Source organism: Hypanus sabinus, chromosome 24 (genome assembly GCF_030144855.1).
Source record: "Hypanus sabinus isolate sHypSab1 chromosome 24, sHypSab1.hap1, whole genome shotgun sequence".
In the NCBI taxonomy this organism is placed as follows: Eukaryota; Metazoa; Chordata; class Chondrichthyes; order Myliobatiformes; family Dasyatidae; genus Hypanus; species Hypanus sabinus.
This window is the reverse complement of record NC_082729.1, coordinates 13,741,489-13,769,443: the sequence shown is the minus strand read 5'-3', so window position 1 is coordinate 13,769,443 and position 27,955 is coordinate 13,741,489. Positions and strand designations below refer to the sequence as shown.

At 39.7% G+C, this 27,955-nt stretch overlaps 1 protein-coding gene and 1 non-coding gene across 3 annotated transcripts in view; both read left to right on the top strand.

The window, feature by feature from the left end:
• Positions 1-26,510, top strand: part of LOC132380487 (nuclear inhibitor of protein phosphatase 1-like) — a 43,212-nt gene extending 16,702 nt beyond the window's left edge. The window contains exons 1-7 of one of the 2 annotated variants that reach the window (XM_059949333.1): positions 3,108-3,168; positions 5,924-6,089; positions 6,409-6,562; positions 13,426-13,643; positions 14,475-14,619; positions 15,866-15,930; positions 23,790-26,510. In XM_059949333.1, the coding sequence (XP_059805316.1) occupies positions 13,551-13,643; positions 14,475-14,619; positions 15,866-15,930; positions 23,790-24,149 (663 nt within the window). In that variant the 5' untranslated portion in view covers positions 3,108-3,168; positions 5,924-6,089; positions 6,409-6,562; positions 13,426-13,550 and the 3' untranslated portion in view covers positions 24,150-26,510. Of the gene's footprint in view, positions 1-3,107; positions 3,169-5,923; positions 6,090-6,408; positions 6,563-13,425; positions 13,644-14,474; positions 14,620-15,865; positions 15,931-23,789 lie in introns of those variants that run through there. The other variant, XM_059949332.1, reaches the window with a different exon arrangement.
• Positions 4,311-4,471, top strand: LOC132380795 (small Cajal body-specific RNA 1). Its single transcript, XR_009507867.1, has one exon. It is a non-coding gene; the product is annotated as a small Cajal body-specific RNA 1 (non-coding RNA).
• Positions 26,511-27,955: the final 1,445 nt, after the last annotated feature.

The window sequence follows — 27,955 nt, the reverse complement described above, 5'->3', positions numbered from 1 at the left end:
GCCTCATCACCATATTGGCCGTTCAACCTACTGTGAGAGAAGCATCCATTGTGCTTGGTCTGCCTTGAGGTCCATTATAATTGGCATCAGAGAGCAGATTGTTTTCATAGCAGAAAACAGCAAGACGAGATTGGTGGGAATAACCAGGAGATAAATCAATATGCAGGGTGCTCCTGGACAGGGGAAAGTGATCAGAATCAGGTTTGATATCACCAACATATATTGTGAAATTTGTTAACTCTGCGACAGCAGTATAGCACAGTGTATAATAATAGAAAAAAGCTGAATTACAGTGTGTATGTATATGTGTGTATATATAGAAAATCGAATAAAAACAAATTTAAAAAAGTTTTAAAAAAGAAATAAAAAAGTCGTGAGGTAGTGTTCATGGGTTCAATGTCCATCCAAAAATTCAATGGTAGAGAGGAAGAAACTGTTCCTGAATCGTTGAGTTTGTACCTCCTTCCTGATGGTAGCAATGAGAACAAGGTATAACCTGGATAATAGGGGTCCTTAATGATGGATGTTGCCTTCTTGAGGCATCGCTTATTGAAGATGTCTTGGATACTGTGCAGGCTAGTGCAAGTGATGGAGCTGACTGAGCTTACAACTCTCTGCAGCTTATTTTGATCCTGTGCAGTGCCCTTCCCCCCCCCATACAGGACGGTGATATAGCTAGTTAGAATTCTCTTCATGGTACATTTTGTAGAAATTTGCGAGTTTTTTGTGACATAGCAAATCTCCTCAAACTCCTAATGAAATATAGCTACTGTCACGTCTTCTTTGTAGTTGCATCAATATGATGGGCCCAGGATAGATCCTCAAATATATTGATATCCAGGAACTTGAAATTGCTCACTCTTTCCATTCCTGATCCCTCTGAGGACTAGAAAATAGATTAGCCAAGAAACACACGACCTAAGAGAAAATAGATTTGAAGGCCAATACCAGCCAATTCCATTTGAAGAGATACCTCAGAGACCTCTTTGACCAAGATCTGTTCTTTGAAGTTGTTTGGGACTTTATTTCACAGTTTGCTGTGCTATGTATCACAGCTTTGGCCCTGCCACAACCTAACAAGATGGTGAAATGTCCAACAATTGGCTATAAAATGAGGAGTTGGGAAGAGCACACAATCCCTTCTAAAATACAAAAATAAAGAAATACTTGTGTCAATTTGAGATCTTTTCTCTCTGCTCTGGGAAGAACGGAGCATCCCAGGATATGTCACATATAATTGTAATCAAGGAAGGAGATTTGTTCAGTTAACACACACAAAATGTTGGTGGAACACAGCAGGCCAGGCAGCATCTATAAGGAGAAGCACTGTCGACATTTCAGGCCGAGACCCTTCGTCAGGACTAACTGAAAGGAAAGATAGTAAGAGATTTGAAAGTAGTGGGGGGAGGGGGAAATGCGAAATGATAGGAGAAGACCAGAGGGGGTGGGATGAAGCTAAGAGCTGGGAAGGTGATTGGCGAAAGTGATACAGAGCTGGAGAAGGGAAAGGATCATGGGACGGGAGGCCTTGGGAGAAAGAAAGAGTGGGGGAAGCACCAGAGGGAGATGGAGAACAGGCAAACAACTAAATATATCAAGGATGGGGTAAGAAGGGGAGGAGGGGCATTAACAGAAGTTAGAGAAGTCAATGTTCATGCCATCAGGTTGGAGGCTACCCAGTATATAAGGTGTTGTTCCTCCAACCTGAGTTTGGATTCATTTTGACAGTAGAGGAGGCCATGGACAGACATATCAGAATGGGAATGGGATGTGGAATTAAAATGTGTGGCCACTGGAAGATCCTGCTTTCTCTGGCAGACCGAGCGTGGGTGTTCCGCGCAATGGTCTCCCAGTCTGCGTCGGGTCTCACCAATATATAAAAGGCCACACTGCGAGCACCGGGCGCAGTATACCACACCAGCCGACTCACAAGTGAAGTGTCGCCTCACCTGGAAGGACTGTCTGGGGCCCTGAATGGTGGTGAGGGAGGAAGTGTAAGGGCAGGTGTAGCACTTGTTCCGCTTACAAGGAAAAGTGCCAGGAGGGAGATCGGTGGGAAGGGAAGGGGGGGACGAGTGGACAAGGGAGTCGCGTAGAGAGCGATCCCTGCGGAAAGCAGAAAGGGGGGAGGGAAAATGGGATCCCATTGGAGGTGGCGGAAGTTACAGAGGTGTGTTCAGTTGTGATTGGTCTCCTTGCTTTTAATCTCAAAGGAATTTCAGAGGAATTCTTGGTTGCCTCCTCCAGAGTTGCAATGTGTATTCCATCCATCAAAATGTGCCAATGTGGTAAATCCAAGAAGGGTGCATGGAGTAGAATCAACCACAAATGGCTGCCCTTTAGTATCCTAAAACCCTTCAACTGAAAACAAAAATAGACGAGGGAAACACTCAGGAGGTCAGGCAGCACCTTTACAAAGACAGAGTTGATATTTCAGTTCAGAGACCCTTTGTCAGAACTAAAATCTCCTGAATTATCGAAGATTCCTCACAAATTTAATACATCACCACTCTCCATTTACTTCACAGTAAGATACAGACTGATGTCCCTCAGTGAATAGCCAATCTTAATCCTGATTGAAATAAGCAAAGCTGTGACTCTGCACCAATTCTCATCTCATTCCCCTCAATACAATACAAACTTTACCTCCAATGATCTTATTGGACTAGAACAAATATACAATGTGTGCCTATCTTCCACACTTTGCCACGTAAATACAGTGCATTGGCTATAAAGAATTTGGTTTTCCATCTGTTCAGGAAGGTTAGTCTATAGATGGGGACTTTTAAGTGGAATGAATTTTGATTAATGCTACAGAGGATACAAGAAATGTAACAACTCCAGGATTTGAAAGCTCTAATTTGTTTCAAGGAAACAAAATAGCTTAAGTTGATAGTTAGGATCTAGCTTCAACCTGGTTGGCTAATTCTGCTACATGATGGGTTCAGTGCCTTTGCTCGCAGAGATTTTATACAGTAGTGAACTCGATACCTATATTTCCTTCTTGTAAGGTTTTGCCTGCAGTCGTAAAAAGTTGATTTTGAATTTGAAAATTTTATAGATTTTGGACAAAACGTTGTAACTTGACATCTTGTTTTAAATTCCAGGGGAGGGAAGCCTCCACCGGGACTTCATTTGGATGTTGTGAAAGGGGACAAGCTTGTCGAGGTGAACATTTGTAATTCCTTGTAGATTTTGTTCTGTGTATAATTCCTTAACACACATGCCACAGCAATTATATTAGTTACGATGGCTGAGATTGTCTGGTGATTGCTATGCCTAAAATGCTGAATCCATCCTGATTTGAACTGTAATTTGTGAATCTCTGTTTAACTGTTTAGAAATATTTGAGGAATCTAGATGAATGTTTGAGCGGGTTAAAATGCCATTTTAAATTACTGTCTGACATTCACTGTTCCTACTTTCATTTTAAACTAATATGAGCAATGCTCTGGAAATTTAAATTCCTCTTTGATCTATGATCTCACACCCCTCTAGATACTCCCCAATGCTTTTATCGATTCAGTTCAAGCTTAATTGTCATTCAGCCATATATGACTACAGCCAAATGAGATAGCTTTACTCTGGGGCCAAGATACAAACCACAATATCGACAGTCACACACAGTACAAAGCACACATAGCATGTACAAGATAGCAAGCACATAAAGGTATCAGTAAGATACAGCCAGACACATGCCACAGAAATCGGCAGTTGACCAAGTTAAAGCTTTTCTAATGCTGGGCGAACACTGAGGGGCAGCACCAACTCCAGAGTGGATGCCACACCGCCCCCTATGGGGCATACTGGCTGTGACACCACTCTCCTGATGGCTATGACAAGCGACACCAAAGCTTGAGGCCTAGTCTTCGCACATACAAAGTAGGAGCATATGTAGGGTATCATTAAAATACAACCACACATCTTATTATACTTAAAAGTTCACCTCTTAAGTCAGAGGTTTCCAATCTGGGGTCCACAGACCCTTTAATGCTATTAGACCATGGCATTAAAAAAAGGTTGGGAACCCCTGCCTTAAGTGTACTGTCGGTATCTCTACTTCCAAAGTGTCTTTTAAATTTTACCTTAAACCCCATCTTTATCTTGGGTTAGCCTTGCAAATATCTCAGTCTGTACCTTTATATCTTTTTTATGACTATTCTGTGAAAGTCTTTAAAAGTTATCCTTTGAAAAAGGGTCACTGCATGAACCCTTTTGTTATGAAGATCATTTGTTCTTTTTTACCTGTTTCTGGAAATATTTTTCTGCTTGCCAGGATCTGAAAGAAAATTTTGTGTTTAGAAATTATAATGCACCAGATACTAACCTGGCTATCAATGTCACAGCTCTGATCGATGCTTGAGACAATCCATGATGGTTGGGTCCAAGTGGTGCTAAATCAAAGTAAGCCTGGAGAATATTAACTCAGCGTATGGAGAAAGACCATGAGATATAACTCAAAGGCACATTTATTAAAAGAACTGTAGTTTGTTATTTATACAGAATTACTGGAATGGAACATCTATAAATGTTCTGTGTTTTTATTTTGGAAGAGCTCAAAATTTTCATCCAACAACGTGCAGAAAATAAAATTGATAATTGTCAGCAGTGATCTTGGTATATATAGGAACCAGTGGTTTTGTTTCTTAAATATTAGCAAAATATATTTTTAAAAATAAACAAATTATGGACAAGTATTTGACTCATTCAATACAGGGAAAAGTATTTGAACTCCAAAAAGGGTTGGGAGGGGAGATAAAATTTAGTGAAGAGGGGAAGAAGTATTAGAATGTAAAACTTCAAATGCAGGACACTGATTTTTAATGCAGTAACGCATATCTCGCAGTTTTTTAATCAATGAGGGATTTGTGAGATTTTCAGTCCTTATTTACTGCCCGTTATGCCGCTGATGTTTAGGGCAGCAATGAAGGTCCTTCACTTCTAGTGGTGTTTGGGGCTTCCTTCATCATATCAGTAGCTTCCTCTCAGTTTTCACTACTATCAGTCAGGCAAGCCCCCAGTGGAGACTCGGGAATACCATCACGTTCAGGTGTAGAAGGATTCTTCTTTGCTGTTTCCATAACAATCTTGTTTTACCAATTAGGGTTGTTATCCCTGAGCTAAACTTCTGAACCTGGAGGACCAGTGGTCCGCTCTTAGTCTGGCCCCTGCCCTTTGACCTATTTGGCATGGGTGACCCTACTAGTAGCGAAAGCAGGAAGCCCTACCTCCAGCCAGCATAGCTGTCCAGGTCATTGAGGCACACAAGCCTCTAAACCCAACAACAAGTTTGTGGTCCTCTTGGAAGATTTGCAATCCATCGAGTTCAGAATTCTTGGCTTTCAGCGTATCCCTTCCTTATTGCCAGTTGATGAACTTTTTTTAAACCCGCTGGTTTTCAGAAGCTTGTGTAAAATTGTTATTCTCCCGACAAATGCTCTGCTAATATCAGAAATTTGAAATTAGAAGACATTTCAAGGTTTAAAGTAATAAAATGCAGAGGACTAGCTGGCTGGCTCATAAAGAATTACTAGCTGTTGCAGTGCTATACAACTGCAGTGCAATTGTCAGCATGTTTTATACATGCATGTTTGTACAATGTAGCATGGAAATTTAGAACCCAGGGAGGTCAGAGAATGGCAGATATGAAATCTCGATCTAGTCTAGACTGCAAATTCAGTGGCGATTCAATAATGTACTGAGCTGAGGGATCAGATGCACTTTCCATCTGGCCTCTTGGCTTTGGAAAGTCACAATTTATGCATCATTCATCTGAATTGGATTGTTGACCTTCAGCTAAAAGGTGAGTAGCTGGGTTTTGCATTTTGTTTTGATTAATTTTGGTATTTCTAACTTAACCTGAATGTAGTTTTAAATGCATTTAGTCATTTCAGTAAAACATATAGGCCTTCTGACACTACAGGTTGTCAGGCCCTCAGAGGTCAGCAGACAGGACCTTGGTTTCCTCCCTCTGCAGCCTACTTGCTGCTTGTGGCCTGCCGTGTCTTGCTGAACAGACAAATGTTAGCAGCTGAGCATCTGCTGAAGGTACCTGCAACTGTCAGGATCCCAGGAGACGTGAAGATAAGGTGTGGGTCAAGTTTCAAAATTTCGAAGTGCATTTAATATCAGAGTATGTATACAGTGTCCAACCTGAAATTTGTCCTCTTCACAGATATCCACGAAACAAAAAAAACCATAGAACGATAGAAACATTGAAGCCTCGAAATCCTTGCCTACTAAACTTTTTTTTAAAAAATTGTATACAATAGTCTAATTTACAGCCTGAACAAATAAAACTTAAGTTTACCATGTACTGTAATTTTTGTGAGCAGATCTGGGAGGGTTAAACACAAAAAAAAGTTTAAATATCTCAAATTTTAACATGTATTGTTACTTTTCTTGCAGAAACTCATCATTGATGAGAAAAAATATTACCTCTTTGGAAGGAATCCTGACATATGTGATTTTACCATTGACCACCAGTCCTGTTCAAGAATCCACGCTGCATTAGTCTATCACAAACATTTGAAGAGAGTTTTCATCATAGATCTGAACAGTAGTAAGTGTTATATGAAATTATGTTGTGGAAAATGTTTGCAGTGTTGACCTTTAAAGAACTCTAGAATTCACAATTTAGAGGCTGCATTACAGCATAGAGGTAAATTTGAGTAATATGCATTCTAAGATCACACAAATTAAGCTTTAAACCATACGGTAATCCAGCATCCTATTATGCTAGCTTTTGTCTACATTTGAAAAATCAGAACAATGTTTGTTCCCCTCCCCAGTTCAGTTGAGTTGTTCTCCAATCTTGGCTATCTATTTGTGTCACCGTACGAGGAAGCATGATCAGTGCCCTGTACATTTGTGGTGTGTCCTCCGAATGCTTGGCCTTTATATTCTTATCAATCTGCTGATTAGCCATCATTACAGAAACTCAGTTGTGATGTAGCGAGGGTGTCTCGTTGCTGATTGGTTGTGTGGTACACTTCACACGTTATGTTCTGGAATTTTGTGCCCGCATTGGCTTGTAAGTAGGATCAAGGTCTACATGTTTGTTTACAGAGTTGTCTGCGGAAAATCATGCTTCTAGGAATTCTCTTGCATGCCGCGTGTTCACTTGAGCTATGACTTTTCACTGGTGCCCAGTCAAATTTGTGCCCCTCTCTATCTTCACGGGTAGAGACTAGGGAGAGTCGGTCATGCTGCCTCACAGCCAGTTGATGTACGTAGACCTCGTGGATAGTATTCCACAAATGAACAGCACATTGTTGATGTCTCCTCGTACGGTGACGAAATGTTTGGAAATAGATTGCTAAAATCAAGAAACAACTCAGCCCAACCATCAACCATTCAAACTGCACAGTTCTTTCCAACCATATAACAGTGTCAGTAGTATCTATAGTTGGAGCCTCTCTCAGTGCTATAGCACCCAAGTAGAATGAGATTATGTATGACCTTAACACACTAGCAAATGGTAAGTAATTAATTGAACTACAAAAATCATAAGACATCATTATTCACAGGGACAAAATTTACGTGCCATGAGGAAGGAGTAAAGATGTGGTATTAATAAAATAGGCCAGTGAAAATCTTTATAAGAATCCTCAGCCATTAATTAAAGCTTCTGAATTGCCACTAGATTTTTTCAAATCTTGACACCTGTCTCTGGTAAGATGACCCTTTGTCAAGATATTGTGGATTTGCTGTTAATAATTTTGAATCTTTATTTGTTAGGAACAAGATAAGATTTTATGTTTGTGGAATAACTTACAAGAAATATTTTTAAGTGCTGTCCACAAGTGGTTAAGGACGAAGGAAATGTTTTGCAGATTCAAATTTGTGTTTTTACTACTTTGAAGACCACATATCTGGATTATATGTTTTTTTTCTGCCTGCAACACGGTGTTCCTTTAAAATGTCCCTTCAAGTTTAAAAGATATGAAGAAATTTTGTACAATCTTACCACCTCCATCTTGCATCATCATCATTAAGTGCCGTGCTGTATGACAGGCGATCATGGTCTATCCATGACCGTGATTGTTTAGGGCAAATTTTTCCAGAAAAGTAGCTTGCCATTGCCACCTTCTGGGCAGCGTCTTTACAAGTCAGGTTTAGAGATTGCCTGGTGTCGGTGGTCGCATAACCAGGACTTGTGGTTGCGCCAGCTGCTCATACGACCATCCACCACCTGCTCCCATGGTTTCATGTGACCCTGATTGGGGTGTTAAGCAGGTGCTACACCTTGCCCAAAGGTGAACTGCAGGCTAGCAGAGAGGAATGCCTTACACCTCCTATGGCAGAGATCTATCTCCACCACACCACCTTAATACTCCCTGATGCATAATGATTATTGCTCTAACCATTAGTTTCCACTTTATAATCTTTTCGAGTGCTGCTTTGAAATAGTTTGTGCAGAACATAGCATTTGCTGAAACAATACATCTTTTGAAACAAGAAATCAATGAATCACGGATGCACTTTCCAGTGTCTGCAGACCCAGCAGTTCCTTTTGCTCAGCCCTATACATTCAAACACTTAAAACACATGTTCATTCCAACAGGCAAACAGCTCAAGTACATTCAGAGGACAATTTTAGTGTTTCAGTATGGGTCGATGATAATTTAGAAAGGAAAATTTAGCATGTTCATATCATTTTGAACAGATATGTCTTAAAACTAGAGATGTGTGTGTATATGTATATATACATATACACATATATAAAATATAGTGTTAGTTATGATTTTAGTAAAGAATTTGCATCAAACGTGATCAGAAATACTCCAGTGAATGTGTTGTCTGGTCATGCTGTTTTACCTGCTTTATATATTAAAAAAAATTGCCACTGTACAATCATTTTACTATTAGTTCTCCTTGCTGTCCCTGAGTATCTGGCAGTAACCATCCTTCTCCACATCATCATCATTATATGTTGTGTCATAAAATGTAGGCATTCACGGTCTTCCACCTGTCTTTAATCTGAGAATTTCTATTAAGTGCTTCAAAACTTTTGCCTGTCCATCCCTTGATGTAACTCATGAATGTCATGCACTGTCAACTGCGTCCTTTCCTTCCCTCAATTTTTCCTGTCACTGCCAGATGCTCGAGCTTCCCTTTCCTCAGCACATGTCCCAGAAATTCCAGCTGTCATTACCTGATTGATGATGTCAGCTGTCTTCTTTTTCCAACACTTCCTTATTTGTTACTCTGTCCTTCCACAATATTTTCAAAATTCTTCTCAAAAAACACATCTTGCTTTTATATTGTGCAACATTTCCTTCCATGTACTGGTTCAAAAATTCCATCTCATAATCCAAAGTCAGCTGCAGCTGCCCTCAAATTGTAAAATTTGACAGACAGACAGACATACTTTATTGATCCCAAGGGAAATTGGGTTTCGTTACAGCCGCACCAACCAAGCGTAATGTAGAAATATAGCAATATAAAACCATAAATAAATAATAATAAGTTAATCATGCCAAGTGGAAGTAAGTCCAGGTCCAGCCTATCGGCTCAGGGTGTCTGACACTCCGAGGGAGGAGTTGTAAAGTTTAATGGCCACAGGCAGGAATGACTTCCTATGTCACTCAGTGTTACATCTCGGTAGAATGAGTCTTTGGCTGAATGTACTCCTGTGCCTAACCAGTACATTATGGAGTGGATGGGAGTCATTGTCCAAAATGGTATGCAACTTGGACAGCATCCTCTTTTCAGACACCACCATCAGAGAGTCCAGTTCCACCCCAACAACATCACTGGCTTTACGAATGAGTTTGTTGATTCTGTTGGTGTCTGCTATCCTCAGCCTGCTGCCCCAGCACACAACAGCAAACATGATGGCACTGGCCACCACAGACTCGTAGAACATCCTCAGCATCGTCCGGCAGATGTTAAAGGACCTCAGTCTCCTCAGGAAGTAGAGACAACTCTGACCCTTCTTGTAGACAGCCTCAGTGTTCTTTGACCAGTCCAGTTTATTATCCATTCAGATCTCCAGGTATTTGTAATCCTCCACCATGTCCACAACGACCCCTTGGATGGAAACAGGGGTCACCGGTGCCTTAGCCCTCCTCAGGTCCACCACCAGCTCCTTAGTCTTTTTCACATTAAGCTGCAGATGATTCTGCTCGCACCATGTAACAAAGTTTCCCACCGTAGCCCTGTACTCAGCCTCATCTCCCTTGCTGATGCATCCAACTATGGCAGAGTCATCAGAAAACTTCTGAAGATGGCAAGACTCTGTACAGAAGTTGAAGTCCGAGGTGTAGATGGTAAAGAGAAAGGGAGACAGGACAGTCCCCTGTGGAGCCCCAGTGCTGCTGACCACTCTGTCTGACACACAGTGTTGCAAGTGCACATACTGTGGTCTGCCAGTCAGGTAATCAATAATCCATGACACCAGGGAAGCATCCACCTGCATTACTGTCAGCTTCTCACCCAGCAGAGCAGGGCGGATGGTGTTGAACGCACTGGAGAAGTCAAAAAACATGATCCTCACAGGTGGGAATTTGTGGGAAATGTTGTCCTGTCGTTGCTTTTACTGCACTTTTTTGTAATACAACCTTGACCACCAAGTCTTTTTTAAAACCCCCTAGCTGATGTATGTGTATTTGGTAATTGCATTTGCATAAGATGTAGAAATCTTAGGTTAGACAATATTTAGAGTATGTGTACAGTTCTGGTCACCACATTAGAGGAAGAAGTGCAGGAGCAATTCATTAAAATGTTTCATATATTTGAGAATTTGAGCTATAAGGGAAGGTCAGAAAAAAATCAGATTATTTTCTCTGCAACATTGGAGGTGGTTGGGGTGGTGGATATAAAATTGAGGGTATAGGTTTAAGTGATCAATCCTTTTCCTGGAGTAAAAATCTCAAATATTCATGGTTGTAGCTTTAAAGTTAGGAGGGTAAGATTAAGGAAGGTATATGGAGCAGGTTTTTTTTTTAAGCAGCAACTGGTAGGTGCGTGGTGATTGTGGCATTATGGTGGGCCAAAGGGTCTGCTTCTGCACCGTACTGTTAAGCTTGTGATGGCCAAAGCAAATCAAAACCAAAACAATTACTGTTGCTGGAGCCCCCATGGTTTTGTTATACTTGCATGACATGGCCTCTTTCCTGTGATGATTGCTCCAAAAGTCGAGGATAAGCATTCAATCCTTTACTAAAAATTAGCAAAGATACAATCTTAGGGGTCTGTATTGGGACCACTACTTTTCACATTGATTGTCAGTGATTTAGATAATGGAATTGATGGCTTTGTGGCAAAGTTTGCAGATTATACGAAGATAGGTGGAGGGGTACGTATTGCAGCAGGACAAATTGGAAGAATGGGCAAAAAAGTGGCAAATGGAATACGGTGTTGGGAAATGTGTGATAACACATTTTGGTAAAAGTAATAATAGCGCAGACTATTATCTAAATGGGGAGAAAATTCAAACATCAGGGGTGCAAGGGGATTTAGGAGTCCTCGTGCAAGATTTCCATGAGATTAATTTACAGGTTGAATCTATGATAAAGAAGGCAAATGCAATGTTGGCATTTATTTCAAGGGGAATAGAATATAAAAGCAAGGAGATAATGCTGAGGCTTTATAAGGCACTAGTCAGCCTGCACTTGGAGTATTGTCAATGGTTTTGGGCCCCATAACTCAAAAAGGATGTGTTGTCATTGGAGAGAGTCCAGAGGAGGTTCACGAGGATGATTTCGGGAATGAAGGGGTTAACATATTAAGCGGCATTTGGCGGCAGTGGGCCTGTACTCACTGGAATTTAGAAGAATGCAGGGGGATCTCATTGAAACCTACTGAATGTTGACGGGACTAGGTAGGATGTGGATGTGGAGATGATGTTTCCTGTGATGGGGGTATCCAGAACTAGAGGACACAGCCTCAAAAATGAGGAGCAACCTTTTAGAACAGGTAAGGAGGAACTTTTTCAGGCAGAGAGTGTGGAATGCTCTGCCACAGACTATGGTGGAGGCCAAGTCTGTGGGTATATTTAAGGCAGAAGTTGATCGCTTCCTGATTGGTCAGGGCATCAAAGGATATGGCAAGAAGGCAGAGTGTCTGGGGTTGAGTATGATCTGGGATTAACCATGACGAAATGGCAGAGCAGACTCGATGGGCTGAATGACTTAATTCTGCTCCTATGTCTTATAGTCGCATCTAAGCGAAAGTTAAGTGGAATTAAGCATTACTGAGCGGTCAGTAAAAGATATGACATCCAGCAGTCCCCAACTACTACAGACTGCAAAGAACAAAGCATGAAGACGTAACTTATTCCCTTCGCTTTAACCACACTCCCACTCATGTGTCTAGTTACCACAATAAACACACAACACAGAATACAGTGCAGATAGAGAACAGATACCTGGCTCATAACTAGGGAGGCACAGTGGTAAATTCTGCTGGATAAATAGTGAAAGTAAATTATTGTATTATTTCAAAAGGTGTTTATTTTTTTTAAAAAACTAACTACAGAGGATTTTGGTTAATTGGGACACAGTATGCTTTGTCCCAATTAAGTGGCTGCCGAAGTTTCACGGAAATAGTTAAAAAGGTATTTAAGAAATACAAACTGATTAACAAATTATGCATTTAAACGAAATAACTAATTAAAATACTACAAATACTACTATAAAAATGTGAATTAGTACAATACTTAACGACAGAAGAATTCAACTGTGTCACGTTCTTTTGACTATAATGAACAAAATCAGCACAGACACCATGTGTAGATAACGGACTGCCTTCATACAATGCTGTTGATGATTGCACCCTACATATCTTCATTTTCATTGTAACATTCAAGGTGGTTGTCGGTATCTTCACATTCTTAGCAGTTCCTAACTTGTTGAAATAGTGAAGTTGTTTCATTTTCACCACTGGCTGTTTATGGCATCTCCCAAGTCTGAATGCTTGAAATTGCAGTGAGCAAAACCATTCTGAATTGTCTACTGCTATTTCTCATCAACATCAGTGACAAAAATCACTGATTTTTGAAGATAAACACACGTCACTGACGCTATTTAAAAACTTCACTTGAAGCATAGTGTTGTGTCTTAACAGCCGCACAAGTCCACTTAACGGATGCTAGTTAGAAGCTGTTTGGCAACAGTCTCCTGTCCCGAATAAGTGAAGGGAATCTTGGCTGTTTTCTCAATTAGTTTTTGTTCTTTAGGATTTATACCAAGTAAGTGGCTGCCCTATTTACTGATGGCCCAATTAACCAGAATCCACTGTATTACCTAAATGGAATGAGTTGTATCATCTTTTTCTCTTCCCCTTTCCAACCCTCCTTTCCTACTTAATAACAAAAATAGGCTACAAAATAATTTGCTACAAAGTGATTTGGCATTTGACCAATCAAACTTATTTCTGCATCAAGAACTAAATAGGTTTGCATATGCACTTATGTTGCAGCTCACGGTACATATCTGGGCCGCATTCGTTTAGAACCCCACAAACCACAGCAAGTTCCTATAGACTCCACGCTGTCATTTGGAGCCTCAACACGAGCGTACACACTACGTGAAAAACCACAGACAATGCCCTCTGCGGTAAAGGGTGATGAAAATGCTGTGGAAGATGATGAACTAAAGGGCTTGTTGGGTTTGCCTGAAGAGGAAACAGAACTTGATGTGAGTCCTGATTCAATGTTTCTTCTGCTGAGCGGTATTGATTAGTACTAGTTAAAGGAAATAAATCAATTTTCAAATCCATGTAGTTATATTATTCAATGACATCAATGGATTCTTATTGATTTTGGTACAAAGTTATTTAATGGTATGCATGTCTGGTGACCATGACTTAATAAGGTGATATAATGCTCTATGTAATGTGGACATAAAGAACTACAACTTCTTAAGCAATAATTTCAAATTATAGCGAAATGGCATGCAGTTCCCAAAGTTTAGTCTACCTCTCTCTGTTGGAATATTAGAAAAAATTCATGTTGATTTATCAATTAGATTTCTGCATTGCTTAAGGGTTATTTTCTGGCAGTAGTATTGGTACACATTTAGTAATCTATATGAGTTTCAATTGATGCTTCTGTCAGTTTTAAGTTATTGGTTATTGAAATTTAAAGAAATAATTTCTAAATTAGAATGAATGTTTACTCCGCTACGTGCTGAGCTGAGGCTGTGAGTCTGCTCCGGGCTTCGTGTCTACAGGCTCCGTGACGTTTACTCTGCTGTGTGCTGAATTGAGGCTGAGGCTGTGGGCCTTCTCCAGCTGCTCTCTGGGCTTCATGTCGGCTGGCTTACTTCCATTCTAACTGCTATTTGCTTACTTTTATTGTTTGCGTGATTATTTTTCTCTCTGTCACTCTGCACATTGGGTTTTTTTCCAGGTTTTTTATGGGTTCTTGTTTTGTGGCTGCCTGTAAGGAGATGAATCTCAAGGCTGTATAATGTATACATGCTTTGATAATAAATTTACTTTGAACTTGAACTTTTTTCTTAACTTAGAATCTGACAGAATTCAATACAGCTCATAACAAAAGAATATCAACGCTGACAATTGAAGAGGGGAATTTGGAAATACAGAGACCAAAACGTAAAAGGAAAAGCTTCAGGGTGTCATTCAGTGATGATGAAGAAATAATAAACCCAGGTATTCCCATCTTTTACTTTCTCCATTTCTGTCACATGAAATAACGTACACGTTGGGTATTTGACATACAAAGTACACAGCTTAGACTATCGTGCCAACTGTGGGCTTGTGGACTACTCCAGCTTGATATTGTTGTGAAGATGCCCTCAACGAGCAAAATGTATTATCTTGGATATCTTCAGCAAGACATGAAGCAATTTGATGTTTTTATATTAAATTTGTGAGGTAGTGCATAGTATATGCAGAAGTATCACTGTTTACATTGTTAATGTCAAGTTCATTTTACTACTTCACCTAATGCAATCAAAACATTCCTTTCTAAATCACTTAATCTTTCCTCCTTTCACCTCAATTTGTCCTTTTGGTAGTTTGCTTCACGTTCTAAACATTCTGGCCAAAAGTTCAGAATTTCTTAGTTGATCTATCAATGACTTTTTGATCGTGGCTACTAGATCTGGACTCTGTCAAGCTTCACTTGCCTAGAGAAAAGAGCAGCAGTCTGCTTCCTGCACTTTCCTCTGTTCTTTCATCATCCCATGTAAAATTTCCTTTTAACTTTCTCCTTTAACTTGATAGCTTTTTTAGATATGATAACCACAAATTATACACAATGCATTGTGGTGTAAAATGTGATTCTAAATATTTTTCTGCAATTCATCTATACATCTCCAGAGAAAATTGTACTTGCGTGGTGTTTTTGTGATGTGGTCATATTAACCACAATTTGCATATGGTCCTATTTTTTCCGACTAAAGTACTGTACCATTGTCATTCAACTTAATTTAATGATTTTGTATTTTGTTTCACATCTTCATTATTGGTTATAGCTGTCACTTGTAAAGGTTTCATTTATATTTATGATTGCTAGATCTAAATAATTTGTTGCTCTGGCATGTGCATATAGCTAATATGCCTTACACACAGGGTTATTGTCTAGAAGTGGCATTTTGTGAAATGCACATTTGTCAATACAGTAAACTAATCAGCTTTAACATTTTAATACCGATCTGATGTAGAGGAAAATGTAACATTATAAGCTGTTAATTCTTGAAGCACGTTTTCAATAAGTTTGTATTCATGTCAATGATCCTTAACGCCTTCTGGACAAACTGGCATTTTTGTGACTAAAGTGACTACAAGAGGAAATTGTAAAGCCCCTTTAGAGTGATCCTAAATTGGTCAAGTTTTTTTTCTTCAAATGTCTTAAACTAATAAATTTTCTTTCCTATCCTCATCCCTTTTGCAGAGGATGTTGATCCTTCAGTTGGTCGCTTCAGAAACATGGTTCAAACAGCTGTAGTTCCACTCAAGGTAAATCAGCCAATGCATGGTTTGTTGTAAGTTTGTCAGACAGCAATGAGTTTATAAATTAACTCACTGTTTCTGATTAGTTATGATAAAGTTGACCCTGCTGATCAATATCCATTTGTACACCCAAGCTTGCTTGCTTGGTCTTTAGCTCCCAGAGGAGCATCAGCCGACATCGTCCTCTGAGGTTAGTTCATCAATGTTTCTGTCATCCATTATATCCATTGCACAGGGGATTGGCCTATACACCGTCACTAGAGCTCTGTTAGCCGGCCTTGCACATTTCCACCTCTCATGACGGGGACAAAAGGTTGGACTTTGAGAGGCCTCATAGCTGTAGTTGTGTTAATTTTTTTTATAGCATGGAACAAAAAAAGAGCACAGCTCAAGAACAGGCCATTCGGCCTGTTGTACTGAATCAGCTAAAAAGGAAATCAAAAGCACCCAAACACTAATCCCTCCTATCTTCACATTATCCATATCCTTACATCCATGTGTCTATCCAAAAAGCCTCTAATGTATTTGCCCCTACCACCATTCCAGGCATCCACCACTCTGAGTAAAAAAAGACTTAGCTCTCATATCCCCCTTGAACCTCACCCCTTTCATCTTCAATGCATGCCCTCTGGTGTTAGACATTTCAACCCTGGGAAACAGATAATCTCTGTCCACTATATGTATGCCTCTCATAATCTTGTAAACCTCCACCAAATCTGCCCTCAGCCTCTGCTGCTCCAGAGAAAACGAACCAAGTTTATCCAGCCTCCCGTGATAGTAAACCAGGCTGCATCCTGGTAAACCTCTTCTGCACCCTCTCCAAAGCCTCAACGTCCTTCTACAGTGTGGTAACCAGAACTGTAAGCAGTACTCCAGATGTGGCCTAACCAGAGTTTTATAAAGTTGCAACATAACCTCCTGACTTTTGAATTCGATTCCTCAACTAGTAAAAGCAAGCATTCCATAGGCCTTCTTAACCACCTTATTGACCTGTGTAGCTACTTTAAAGAACCTATGAACTTGGATCCCAAGATCTCTCTGCTCAACAACACTGTTAAGGACCTTGCCTTTAACAATGTACTGTCTCCTTGCATTTGCTCTACCAGAGTGCAACACCTCACATTTATCTGGGTTAAACTCCATCTGCCTTTTCTCTGTCCATATCTGCAACTGATCTATATCGCACTGTACTCTTTGCCAGTTTTCTACACTGTCCCCAACTCCACCAATCTTGGTATCATCCGCAAACTTACTAACCCACCCATCTACATTTTCATCCAGGTCATTTATATACATCACAAACAGCGGAGGTCCCAGGACAGATCCCTGCAGAAAACCACTAATTACAGACCTCCAGCTTGAACAAGTCCCTTCAACCACTACCCTCTGTCTTCTATGTGCAAGCCAGTTCTGAATCCAAACAGCCAATCCGCTGCAGATCCCATGCAACTTAATCTTCTGGATTAGCGTCCCTTGAAGGATTTTGTCAAATGCCTTACTGAAGTCCATCTAGACAACATCCAATGCCCTACCCTCATCAATCTCTCACCTTGTTAAAAACTCGATCCAGTTGGAAGGCATGACCTGCCATGCACAAAGCCATGCTGGCTCTCCTTAATTAGGTCATGGGTTTCCAAATGCTCACATGTCCTATCCCTGAGAATTTTCTCCAGCAGTTTCCCTACAACTGACGTGGGACTCGCCAGATTTTCCCTGTTCGCCTCTTAAATAGAGGTACAACGTTAACCTTTCGCCAGTCACAAGATCTCGCCTGCAGCTAGAGAGGACTGAAAGATAGTGGTCAAGGGCCCAGCAATCTTGTCTCTTGCCTCCTAAGGAGGCTTAACACCACGTCCTCCTTGACCTCTAAACTCCCTAAAGGTATTTAAGCACTGATCTCTTTATCCTCCATATCGTTTTCCTTGGTAAGTACTGAAGCAAAGTTCTCATTAAATACCTCACTTACATTCTCTGCATCCAAGCAAATGTTACCCCCTTCATCCTTGAGCAGTCCCACCCTTTCCCTAGTTATTATTTTACCCTTGATGTATGTATAGAATGGCTTAGGATTCACTTTAATCCTACTTGCCAGGGGTAGGATTAAGGATCATGGTCCCTCCCGGCTTTCCTAATTCCCTTCTTTGATTCTTTTTTAGGGTCTTTATACTCCTCATACCTCGTTTGATCCTGACTTCCAAAACTTCACATACTTTCCCTTTTACTTCTAGACTAAATTCATCACCTCTCTGGCCATCCAAGATTCTCTTATCTTTCTATCCCTGTCCTAACAGGAACATACTTTTCCTATACTCTGTGCAGTTGATCTTTAAAGATGTCTGATGTGGACATGCCAGAGAAAAGGTGTTCCCAATTAATAATTCTTAGTTCCTACCCAAGGCCCTCGTAATTTGCCCTACTCCAATTTAAAACTCTCCCACAAGGACCATACCTATCTTTATATGTAGCTATTCTGAAACATAAGTAGTTGTGGTTACTGTTCCCTAGCTGTTAAGCCAATCGGCCAGACTCATTATCCAACACCGGTCTACTATGGCCTCTCCTCTCATTGGACCGTCCACATATTAATTCACAAAGACCTGCTGGATACACTTAACAAATTCAGCCCCATCTAAACCCTTTGCACTAAGAAGGTCTCAGTGTATATTAAGGAAGTTAAATTCTGCCACCCACCCCCCCCCCCCCCGCCCCATGACAACAACTCAACAACCCTGTTATTTTTGCACATTTCCTTAATCTGTTTCTCAATGTACTGGAGGCTATTAGGGATCTGTAGTACAATCCCATCAATGTGATTGCACCCTTGGACTCAGTGTCTGACCCCTCCATTGCGTCTCCCCTGAGTGCAGCTATGATACTGTCCCGATTGATAGTGCAACTCCACCTCCTCTTGTATGCACCTCTCATACAATCTCTTCTCCCTTCTGCCGTCTGGGAAAAGACTCCGAAGCATTTGGGCTCTTACGACCAGACTATATAAATTTCTTACCCCAAGCTATCAGACTCCTCAATACCCGAAGCCTGGACTGACGCCTTGCCCTACTATCCTATTTGTTATTTATTGTAATATCTGCACTTAATGCAGTCCAGTGTAGGTCTGTAGTCTAGTATAGCTTTCTCTGTTTTTTCTTATTACGTAGTTCAGTCTAGTTTTTTGTACTGTGTCATGTAAACCATGGTCCTGAAAAAGTTGTCTCATTTTTAATATGCACTGTACCAGCAGTTATGGTCGAAATGACAATAAAAGACTTGACTTGACTTTTCTAAAACTTTGAAAACCTGGTACAATAATCACCATTTCTAGCCCTCTCTCAACCAAGCTTCAGTAATGGGTACAACATTGTAGTTCCATGTTCTGATCCATGCGCTAATTTCACCATTACCCATAATACACCTTGCATTAAAACAAACACACTTTAAACTCTCCGAACCATCGTACCTGTTACTTTGATTTCATCCACCTTGGCGTCTACCTTCTGGTCCGGTCTTTACTGACCTGAAGCTCCAGTTCCCAGCCCCCTTCAAAGCTGGTTTAAAATCTTCCAAGTAGCATCAGCTAACCTCCCAGCCAGAATATTGGTTCTCCTCCAGTTCAGGTGCAATCCATCTCTCTCGTACAGGTCACTCCGTCCCTAAAAAAGATACCAATGATCCAAAAACTTGAAACCCTGTCCCGTGTACCATCTCCGTAGCTACTCATTCATTTGTGCTGTCACCTGATTTCTACCTGCACTAATCCGTGGCATAGGGAGTAATCCAGAGATTACAACCTTAGAGGTCCTTCTCTTCAGCCTCTTTCTTAACTCTATATGCTCACTGTGTCAGTCATCCTCTTTTCTGCCTATATCGTGGGTGCCAATATGCACCACAACCTCTGGCTGCTCCCCCTCCCCCTTGAGAATATCCTGTAGCTGCTCGGAATCTCTTTTGCAGCCACAGAACTCTTTCTGTCCTCCTAACTATTGAGTCCCCTATAACTACCACTCTGCCTGACTTTACCCGTTCTTGTCGAGCCTCAGATCAGAGCCAGCCTGGCAGCTGCTGCCGCCATAATCTGATGGGTCCTCCCCCAAGCAGCATCCAAAGGAGTATATTTGTTGCTGAAGGGAGTGGCCACACAGGAACCCTGCACTGACTTCTCCAGATGGTCACCCTTCTACTGTCCGAAGCCTGTACTTTGCATGTCACCACCTCTTCAAAAGTCTCGTCTATAATATCTTCAGCCTCTGAATGATCCTTTTTTTTATTCAGAAAAAAAAGATTTACAGAGTGCAACACATAACACGTGCAACTTGTGTACATTCATATATTGTGATAAAATTGATCGAAATGTTATAGCATAACACATAAAGGTATACCACTCTGTAATCAAAAATTTAAAGATAAGTCATACATCATAAAAGAAATTTTTTATATAAAAAAAGTCAACCCCTACCAACTACCAAAGAAAAAAGCTGATGGATGACAATGGATAATTAGAAAAAAAAACATATTCATTTAAGAAGATAAAAATATACATAAAAGTCTGTGCACTGTTAAACTTAATAAATTGGAAGAGTAATTTAGGAAAGATCCCCAAGTATCATAAAAAGATTGTTTCGAATTTAAGACTGAGCAGCGGATCTTTTCTAAATTTAAATCAGACATAATATCACGTAGCCATTGAAGATGTGTAGGAGGGGTAGACTCCTTCCATTTAAGCAAGATTGCTCTTCTTGCTAAAAGTGAGGTAAGAACTAAAACCTGTAGGTTAGGAGTATTTAAAGTTATATCTTCATTTGCAATAATACCAAACAAGGCAGTAAGGGGATTTGGGTCAAATTGGACCCTAAAAAGTTGAAAGAAGGTATGAAATACTTCCCGCCAAAACTTTTCAATTTTAGGGCAAAACCAAAACATATGAATTAAAGAGGCATCAGCAGAGTTGCATTTATTACAAAGTGGAGAAACATTCGGGTAAAAACTGGAGAGCTTCTGTTTAGAAATGTAAGCTCTATGAACCACTTCAAATTGTAGAAGAGAATGACGAGCACAGAAAGATGATTTATTAACCCGTATAAGAATTTTATTCCATCTATCATCAGAAATCTGACAATTTAGATCATCCTCCCAAACTTTTTTTCTTTTATCTAAAAAGTCTTGTCTAGAATCAATCAACAAGTTATAGATACCGGTAATAGAACCATTAACAAAAGGTTTTAAATTTAAATGATCGTCCAGTAAATTTTTATCAGGACCTATAGGAAAAGTAGCTAATTGGAAACGTAGAAAATCTCTAATTTGAAGGTATCTGTAAAAATGTGTTTTTGGGAGTGCAAATTTATTTGACAACTGGTCAAATGAAGCAAGAGATCCTGAGATAAACAGGTTCCAAAAACACTTAATACCTAGTTCATCCCAATCTTTAAAGAATTTATCAGTCATGGAAGGGATAAAAAAAAATAATTAAGGAGAATGGGAGATGATAATGAAAAATTCATTAAATCTGCAGATTTCCTTGTGTTTGCTCTTTAAATTATGTTATCTGTTTTATTTGCTGAAAAAGAAGAGTATGATCCAAGAAGAGAGACAATAGAGGAATTTTTTACAGAATTAACTTCTAAGGAGTCCCATGATGGGCAATCTTTACGATAAATATAATAGGACCAGAAAGTAATGTTCCTTATATTGGCAGCCCAATAGTAAAACCTAAAATTGGGTAGGGCTAGTCCACCCATCTCTTTATTTCTTTGTAAGTAAACTTTACTTAAATGAGCTTGTTTATTATTCCAAATATAAGAGGTTAAAATTGAATCTAAAGAATCAAAGTACGTCTTAGGAATAAAAATAGGTAAAGCCTGAAAAAGATATAAAAATTTAGGAAGAATCTTCATTTTAATCGAATTAATTCGGCCAATTAGGGATAAAGAAAGAGGGGACCATTTAGAAAGTGTCTTTTTCACATAATTCAATAAGGGGTTTGAGTTTTCTTTGAATAAATTCTTGAAGTTTTTAGTAATTGTTACACCGAGATATGTAAATTGACTTGTAACAACTTTGAACGGAAATTTGGCATTTAATGACTTTAGGTCATTTAAAGGAAATAGCTCATTTTTATGTAGGTTCAGCTTATATCCTGAAAAAGAACTAAACTGGGAGATTAAAGAAAGAACCAAAGGCAAAGAAGTTTCAGTGTTAGAGATAAGAAGTAAAATATCATCAGCATATAATGAAGTTTTATGAGACATACCTTCCCTTAGTATACCAGAAATGTCCTTAGATTCTTGAAGTGCTATTGCTAAGGGTTCTATAGCTAAAGCAAAAAGTAAAGGACTAAGAGGACAACCTTGTCTAGTTCCCCGCTGTAATTTAAAGGGCTTAGAAATTTGGGAGTTAGTAATAACCTGAGCGGTAGGAGACAAGTAGATTAATTTAACCCAACGAATAAAATTAGGCCCAAAATTAAACTTCTCTAAGGTCTTAAAAAGATAATTCCACTCAATCCTATCAAAGGCTTTTTCTGCATCTAAGGATAATATACACTGATATTTTTTTGGATGGTGAATATATCACATTCAATAACTGACGTATATTAAAATGTGAGTAACGATTTTTAATAAATCCTGTCTGATCATGTGATATAATAGATGGTACGAATTATCCTGAATACATCCAACTCCAGTTTCAACCCCTTGACCCGTTCAGTCAGGTGCTAAAGTTGGGTGCGCTTCCGCAGATATAGTCATCAGGGAAACCGTCGGGTGTCCCGAATTCCCACATTTGACAGGAGGAGCATTCCATCTTGACTTCTCTATACCAAAGGAGAAAAAGGGTTGCCTCTTAACTGTGCCTTCGCCTGTTAAGCCAAAGCTTAACTCTGACAATGGCTGCTCTGCTTGAGCCTGCCCTCCTTTTATTTGCAGCTGAGGTTAGGCCTCTGACGCCAACACTTTTTGTTCCTGCGCAGTCCAAAGCGACTGTTCAAATCAGTCCCAAATCTGTTCCTTTTATCCTCTCTCTTCACCTCTGTCGGGCTCTGTCACCAAAACAGTTTTTTCACCTGAGAAAAGTTACTATATTTAGATTGTATAATTAACTAGAATTGTAAAATACTGTCAACAACACACACAAAATGCTGGTGGAACACACCAGGCCAGGCAGCGTCTATAGGGAGAAGTGCTGACGATGTTTCAGACCGAGACCCTTCATCAGGACTAACCGAAAGGAAAGATAGTAAGAGATTTGAAAGTAGTTGGGGGAGGGGAAAATGCGAAATGATAGGAGAAGACCAGAGGGGTGGGATGAAGCTAAGAGCTGGAAAGGTGATTGGTGAAAGTGATACCGAGCTGGAGAAGGGAAAGGATCATGGGACGGGAGGCCTCAGGAGAAAGAAAGGAGGTGGGGGGGGAGCACCAGAGGGAGATGGAGAACAGGCAAACAACTAAATATGTCAGGGATAGGGTAAGAAGGGGAGGAGGGGCATTAACGGAAGTTAGATAAGTCAATGTTCGTGCCATCAGGTTGGAGGCTACCCAGCCGGTATATAAGGTGTTGTTCCTCCAACCTGAGTTGGGATTCATTTTGACAATAGAGGAGGCCATGGATAGACATATCAGAATGCTGTTGTATTTTTGGAACACCTATAAGTAAGTATTACATCGTTCCTTGAGGTACTAAATGTTACTTATTAAACTGCTTGCTCTTTAAGCATCAATAAGTTAATGTTTTTCCTTATTCACATCATTGTCACATAACTAACTGTTTAACCACAGTAGTTAGCCTTCCTATTATCATGATTTCTTCAGTACTGTGAAATATTGTTTTGAAGTTTATCAAAGGCTAATTATGTTTTCTTTTGAAACTTACAGAAGAAGAAGACAGAAAGCCCCAGTTCACTGGGTTTGGAAGATGGAGTTGCTAGGCGTATACAGAATTTCCCATTCAATGCTGGTTTATATGGTGGCCTCCCTCCAACTAGTGGCGACTCTGCATCTCAGCTACACGGCAATACAATGGGCACGGCTATGATAGGAGGACTCCCTATGCCATTCCCAAATCCTGCTCCTGAAGTGGACTTGGCACCAGCTGTGGTACCAGCATCTGTGACTATAAACCCCGTTTCAAACCCAGGCGTGTTCAATGCAGAATCTGTTAATGAACCGAAGAAAAAGAAATATGCCAAGGAAGCCTGGCCTGGCAAGAAGCCTACTCCGTCATTGCTTATTTGATAACCAGTTTTTTTATATATAAAAATGAAATAAAGTCACCTAGGATTTAAGGACCAAGAGGGGCTTTCTTTTAATTTTGTTAATATGCCCAAAAATTTTTACAAGCTTTGTACAGATGTTTGTACATTTGTGTAATAGGTTTGGCCTTTCCAACATATACTGTTATTGCTTTTTACTTCTAACCTGTATTTCAGTGTAAAATACATTTGGCATTGCCACTTTGTTAGACTAAAGTCACATAAACTATTTTTCTGCCATGTGTGCTTTGTTTTCATGTCTAGGTTAGGGTAATAGATGAGGCGTTTCACTATTCTATAATTTGTTCTAAGTTTAGTTAAAAATAAGAGAAGTAAATAAGTAATGTTTCCTGTACACTGCAGAATTAGGTCATTGATTAACATTCAGACTACAAATTTTTTTTTAGCTAATGTGACTGCTCTGGGGGGAAAACTGCAACACTCGAATAGCAAATTTACACTGTAGATGTAAGATGAATAAACTCTTCTCAGGCTTCCTGCCAGGTACAAGTATCAATTTTAACCAACGTTTCAATGACAGGCTCTGCCATCATCACCTATTCAGCAGGAAACCCGAGAGGAGTTTATTTGGCGTATACGCCAGGAAAGCACTAGATCCTTTTTCAAGTTTGCAAGATGTTGTACCACATCACACTATTTTCCCTTTTTAATGATTTTCTCTGGTTACTTGATACATCATAACTATTTTACACTATTCCAGCCTTGCCCATTTTAATCATGTGTGATTATATTTGAGAATGATGTGTACTAGTTGCAGAATGCTATTGACATTTAATCACTGGAACGCTATTTTTCAAATCATTTTAAAGAAAAGTTCAGTCTAAAGACAGGTAATGTTTTATGGGCTTTGTAGTCTGTTTTTGTAAAGTGGGGCCATTGTACTTGTGTTTATTCTAAAGTGATCAATCATGAAATTAAAACTACTCGATTTTTTTTGGGAAACAAGTTCCTCTGTAAAAATTACCTACATTGGTGTGTGCTGAATATGTAGAATTACCCACAGTTCTTTGTATTTAAAATATCTAAGCTGTCACCAATGTGCCTTTTAAGTTGAGAAATAGTGGGTTAATTTTGGAGTATTTACCTGCCCATCAACTTCTTTTGGTGCTCCTCCCCCCTTCTCTTTCTTCCTTGATCTTCTGTCCTCTCCTATCAGATTCCCCCTTCTCCAGCCCTTTATCCCTTTCACCAAACAACTTCCCAGCTCTTTACTTCACGCCTTCCTCTTCTCCCGGTTTCACCTATCTCCTGCCACCTTGTACAACTTCCTCCCTTCCCCCACCTTCTTACTCTGACCTCTCCCCTTCCTTTCCAGACCTGATGAAGGGTCTCGGCCTGAAATGTCGAATGTTTACTCTTTTCCGTAGAATCTACCTGTCCTGCTGAGTTCCTCCAGCTTTTTGTGTGCATTTCTCTGGTGATTTGTGTAGCTGAGAAGTATGTTTTTTCCATTTTTTAAATTAACTTTTAAATATAGATAGTGGTTTAAAAATTGGTGTATGTTGCCAAGAATTCAATCTAGGCCATCACTCCTGTGGTCAATGATACACTCCTAGAGATCGAATCTTTCCAATGAGACATTAAGCCAAGATGAAGCGCTGCAGGTAAATGTGAGGGATCCCTCTGCATTATTCCAAGAAGGGATTGCAATTTCTATCATCCTGGCAGAATTTATCCCTTGAACATGATCTGGTCACTTAATTCATTGCACTGTGATGCTGACTCTCCGCAAATTGCCTTCTGCATTACTTCACAACAGCCACTTTGCTTCAGATTTGTACCATTGGTTGATTTGGTTATCCATGCTACATAAATGCAAGTTTCTTTACAAACTTAGTTTTAATAAATACACTGAAATCTCTTGCCTGTTTAGGGCAGCAATGTAGATCTTCCATCTCTGGTGGTGTTCCTCATGTCCGTAACTTCCTCTCGGTTTTCTCTACTGTCATTCACCCAAGTCAGGAATGCTGTTGCACTCAGATGTAGCAGCGATTCTTGATTGCTGTTTCCATAACAATTTTGTTTTACCAGTCAGGGTTGTGGGCCCTGAGCTGAACCCCCGAACCTGGAGTATCGGCGGATTAGTTTTAACAAATTTACTGAAATAGAACTGCAGAACTATCAAGTCAGCCGGTTGAATTAAATGATCAGTCACTTTTTGAAGATTGTTTTGTATTTAAAACAAGCCAGGATTGCCAAGACAGATGTTTAGAATTTATTTTGATTTTTCATTATCTTGAAATCTAATATCTTTGGAAATTAATCATTGTAGATTGAGACTGCAGCTGTTGTAAATGGACAATTAAAAAGATGGAATTATGAACTAGGTGTGTCAACATTAGTAGTGTGTTAATGTAAACGATAGATTTTTGAATTGCTGTTTGGTTTTTGTGTATTGCCAACCAATTCATTTTTTAAATTTAACTATGACTTGCTCAGTGTTGCTGACATTCACTTCAGACCTCATGAGTCATTGGGCCGTTCATTCCTAATTAGAACATTAATTGAATTTAGAGTATTTTATACTTTGTATCTTTCAGCTGTGGAATTTTATGAGCTGTGACGAGAGGTTCTTGTTAAGTGAGGAGATGCTGAAATATATACCATTTCTCTGGTGAATAAAGAAACATGATGTTTGAGGCACATAATGGGATAAGAAGTCCTTACCCAGCATTTGGTTTTCAGAGTGGTAGTAATCATTTTTACTTTATTGTCAATTATGCTTTTAATAAAAGATGGATCCTGCATTATGAGAAATTGGGGGGGGGGGAATATAAATGCAGTAACCTGTTGAACTAAAATGCAGGATTGCTAATGATATTAATTTCTAAAATCCTGCACTGTAGGCCAATTGGAAAGGTTCTGAATATGCATTTTGGTTTGATATCCGTATTGCTGTTTCTTTCAGAATCAGGTTTAATGTCACTGGCATCTGTCGTGAAATGTGTTGTCTTTGCGGCAGCAGTACATTGCAATGCGTAATAATAGAGGGGAAAACTGAATTACATTAAGTGCAAAAAAATAGAAATAAAAAAGTAGGTTGTGTTAATGGGCTCAATGTTTATTCAGAAATCAAATCAAGCTGTGCCTGAATCCTTGTGTGTGCACCTTCAGGCTTCTTTACCTCCTTCCTGATGGTAGCAAAGAGAAGAGGGCACGTCCTGGGTGGTGGGGGTCCTTAATGATGGACATTGCCTTTCTGAGGCACTGCTTCTTGAAGATGTCCTGGATACTACAGAAGCTAGTGCCCCCCCTCCATACCAGACAGTGATGCAGCCAGTTAGAATGCTCTGCACATAGAAATCTGTAGAAATTTATGAGTTTTAGGTGACATTCCTCAACTGCTAATGTTGTGCCTTCTTTGTAGCTGCATTGATGTTGGGTTCCAATTAGCTCCTCAGAGATATTGACGCCCATGAACTATTTATTTAGTAATATAGCAAAGAACAGATCCTTCAGCTGCTACTAGTGTATACACTCAATGTATGGAAATTGCTAGCACACTTATTGTAGTAGTCTGCAATTAATTCAAGTACAGTTGGGGGATAAGACATTGCTAGTTGAGGATGAAAAAACGGAAGAGAAAAAAACTTTATGGAGTAACTTTGGTTTTTCTCTGAACAATGTGCATTTGTTGGTATCTGCAATGCACACCAAGAACCCAAGGATGTAGGAGTGGACCACTTGGCTTCTCAAGCCAGTCCTGCCATTTAATCTGATCTATCCCAGATCTTAATTCCTCTGTGCCCTCAATGTATCTACCTCCAC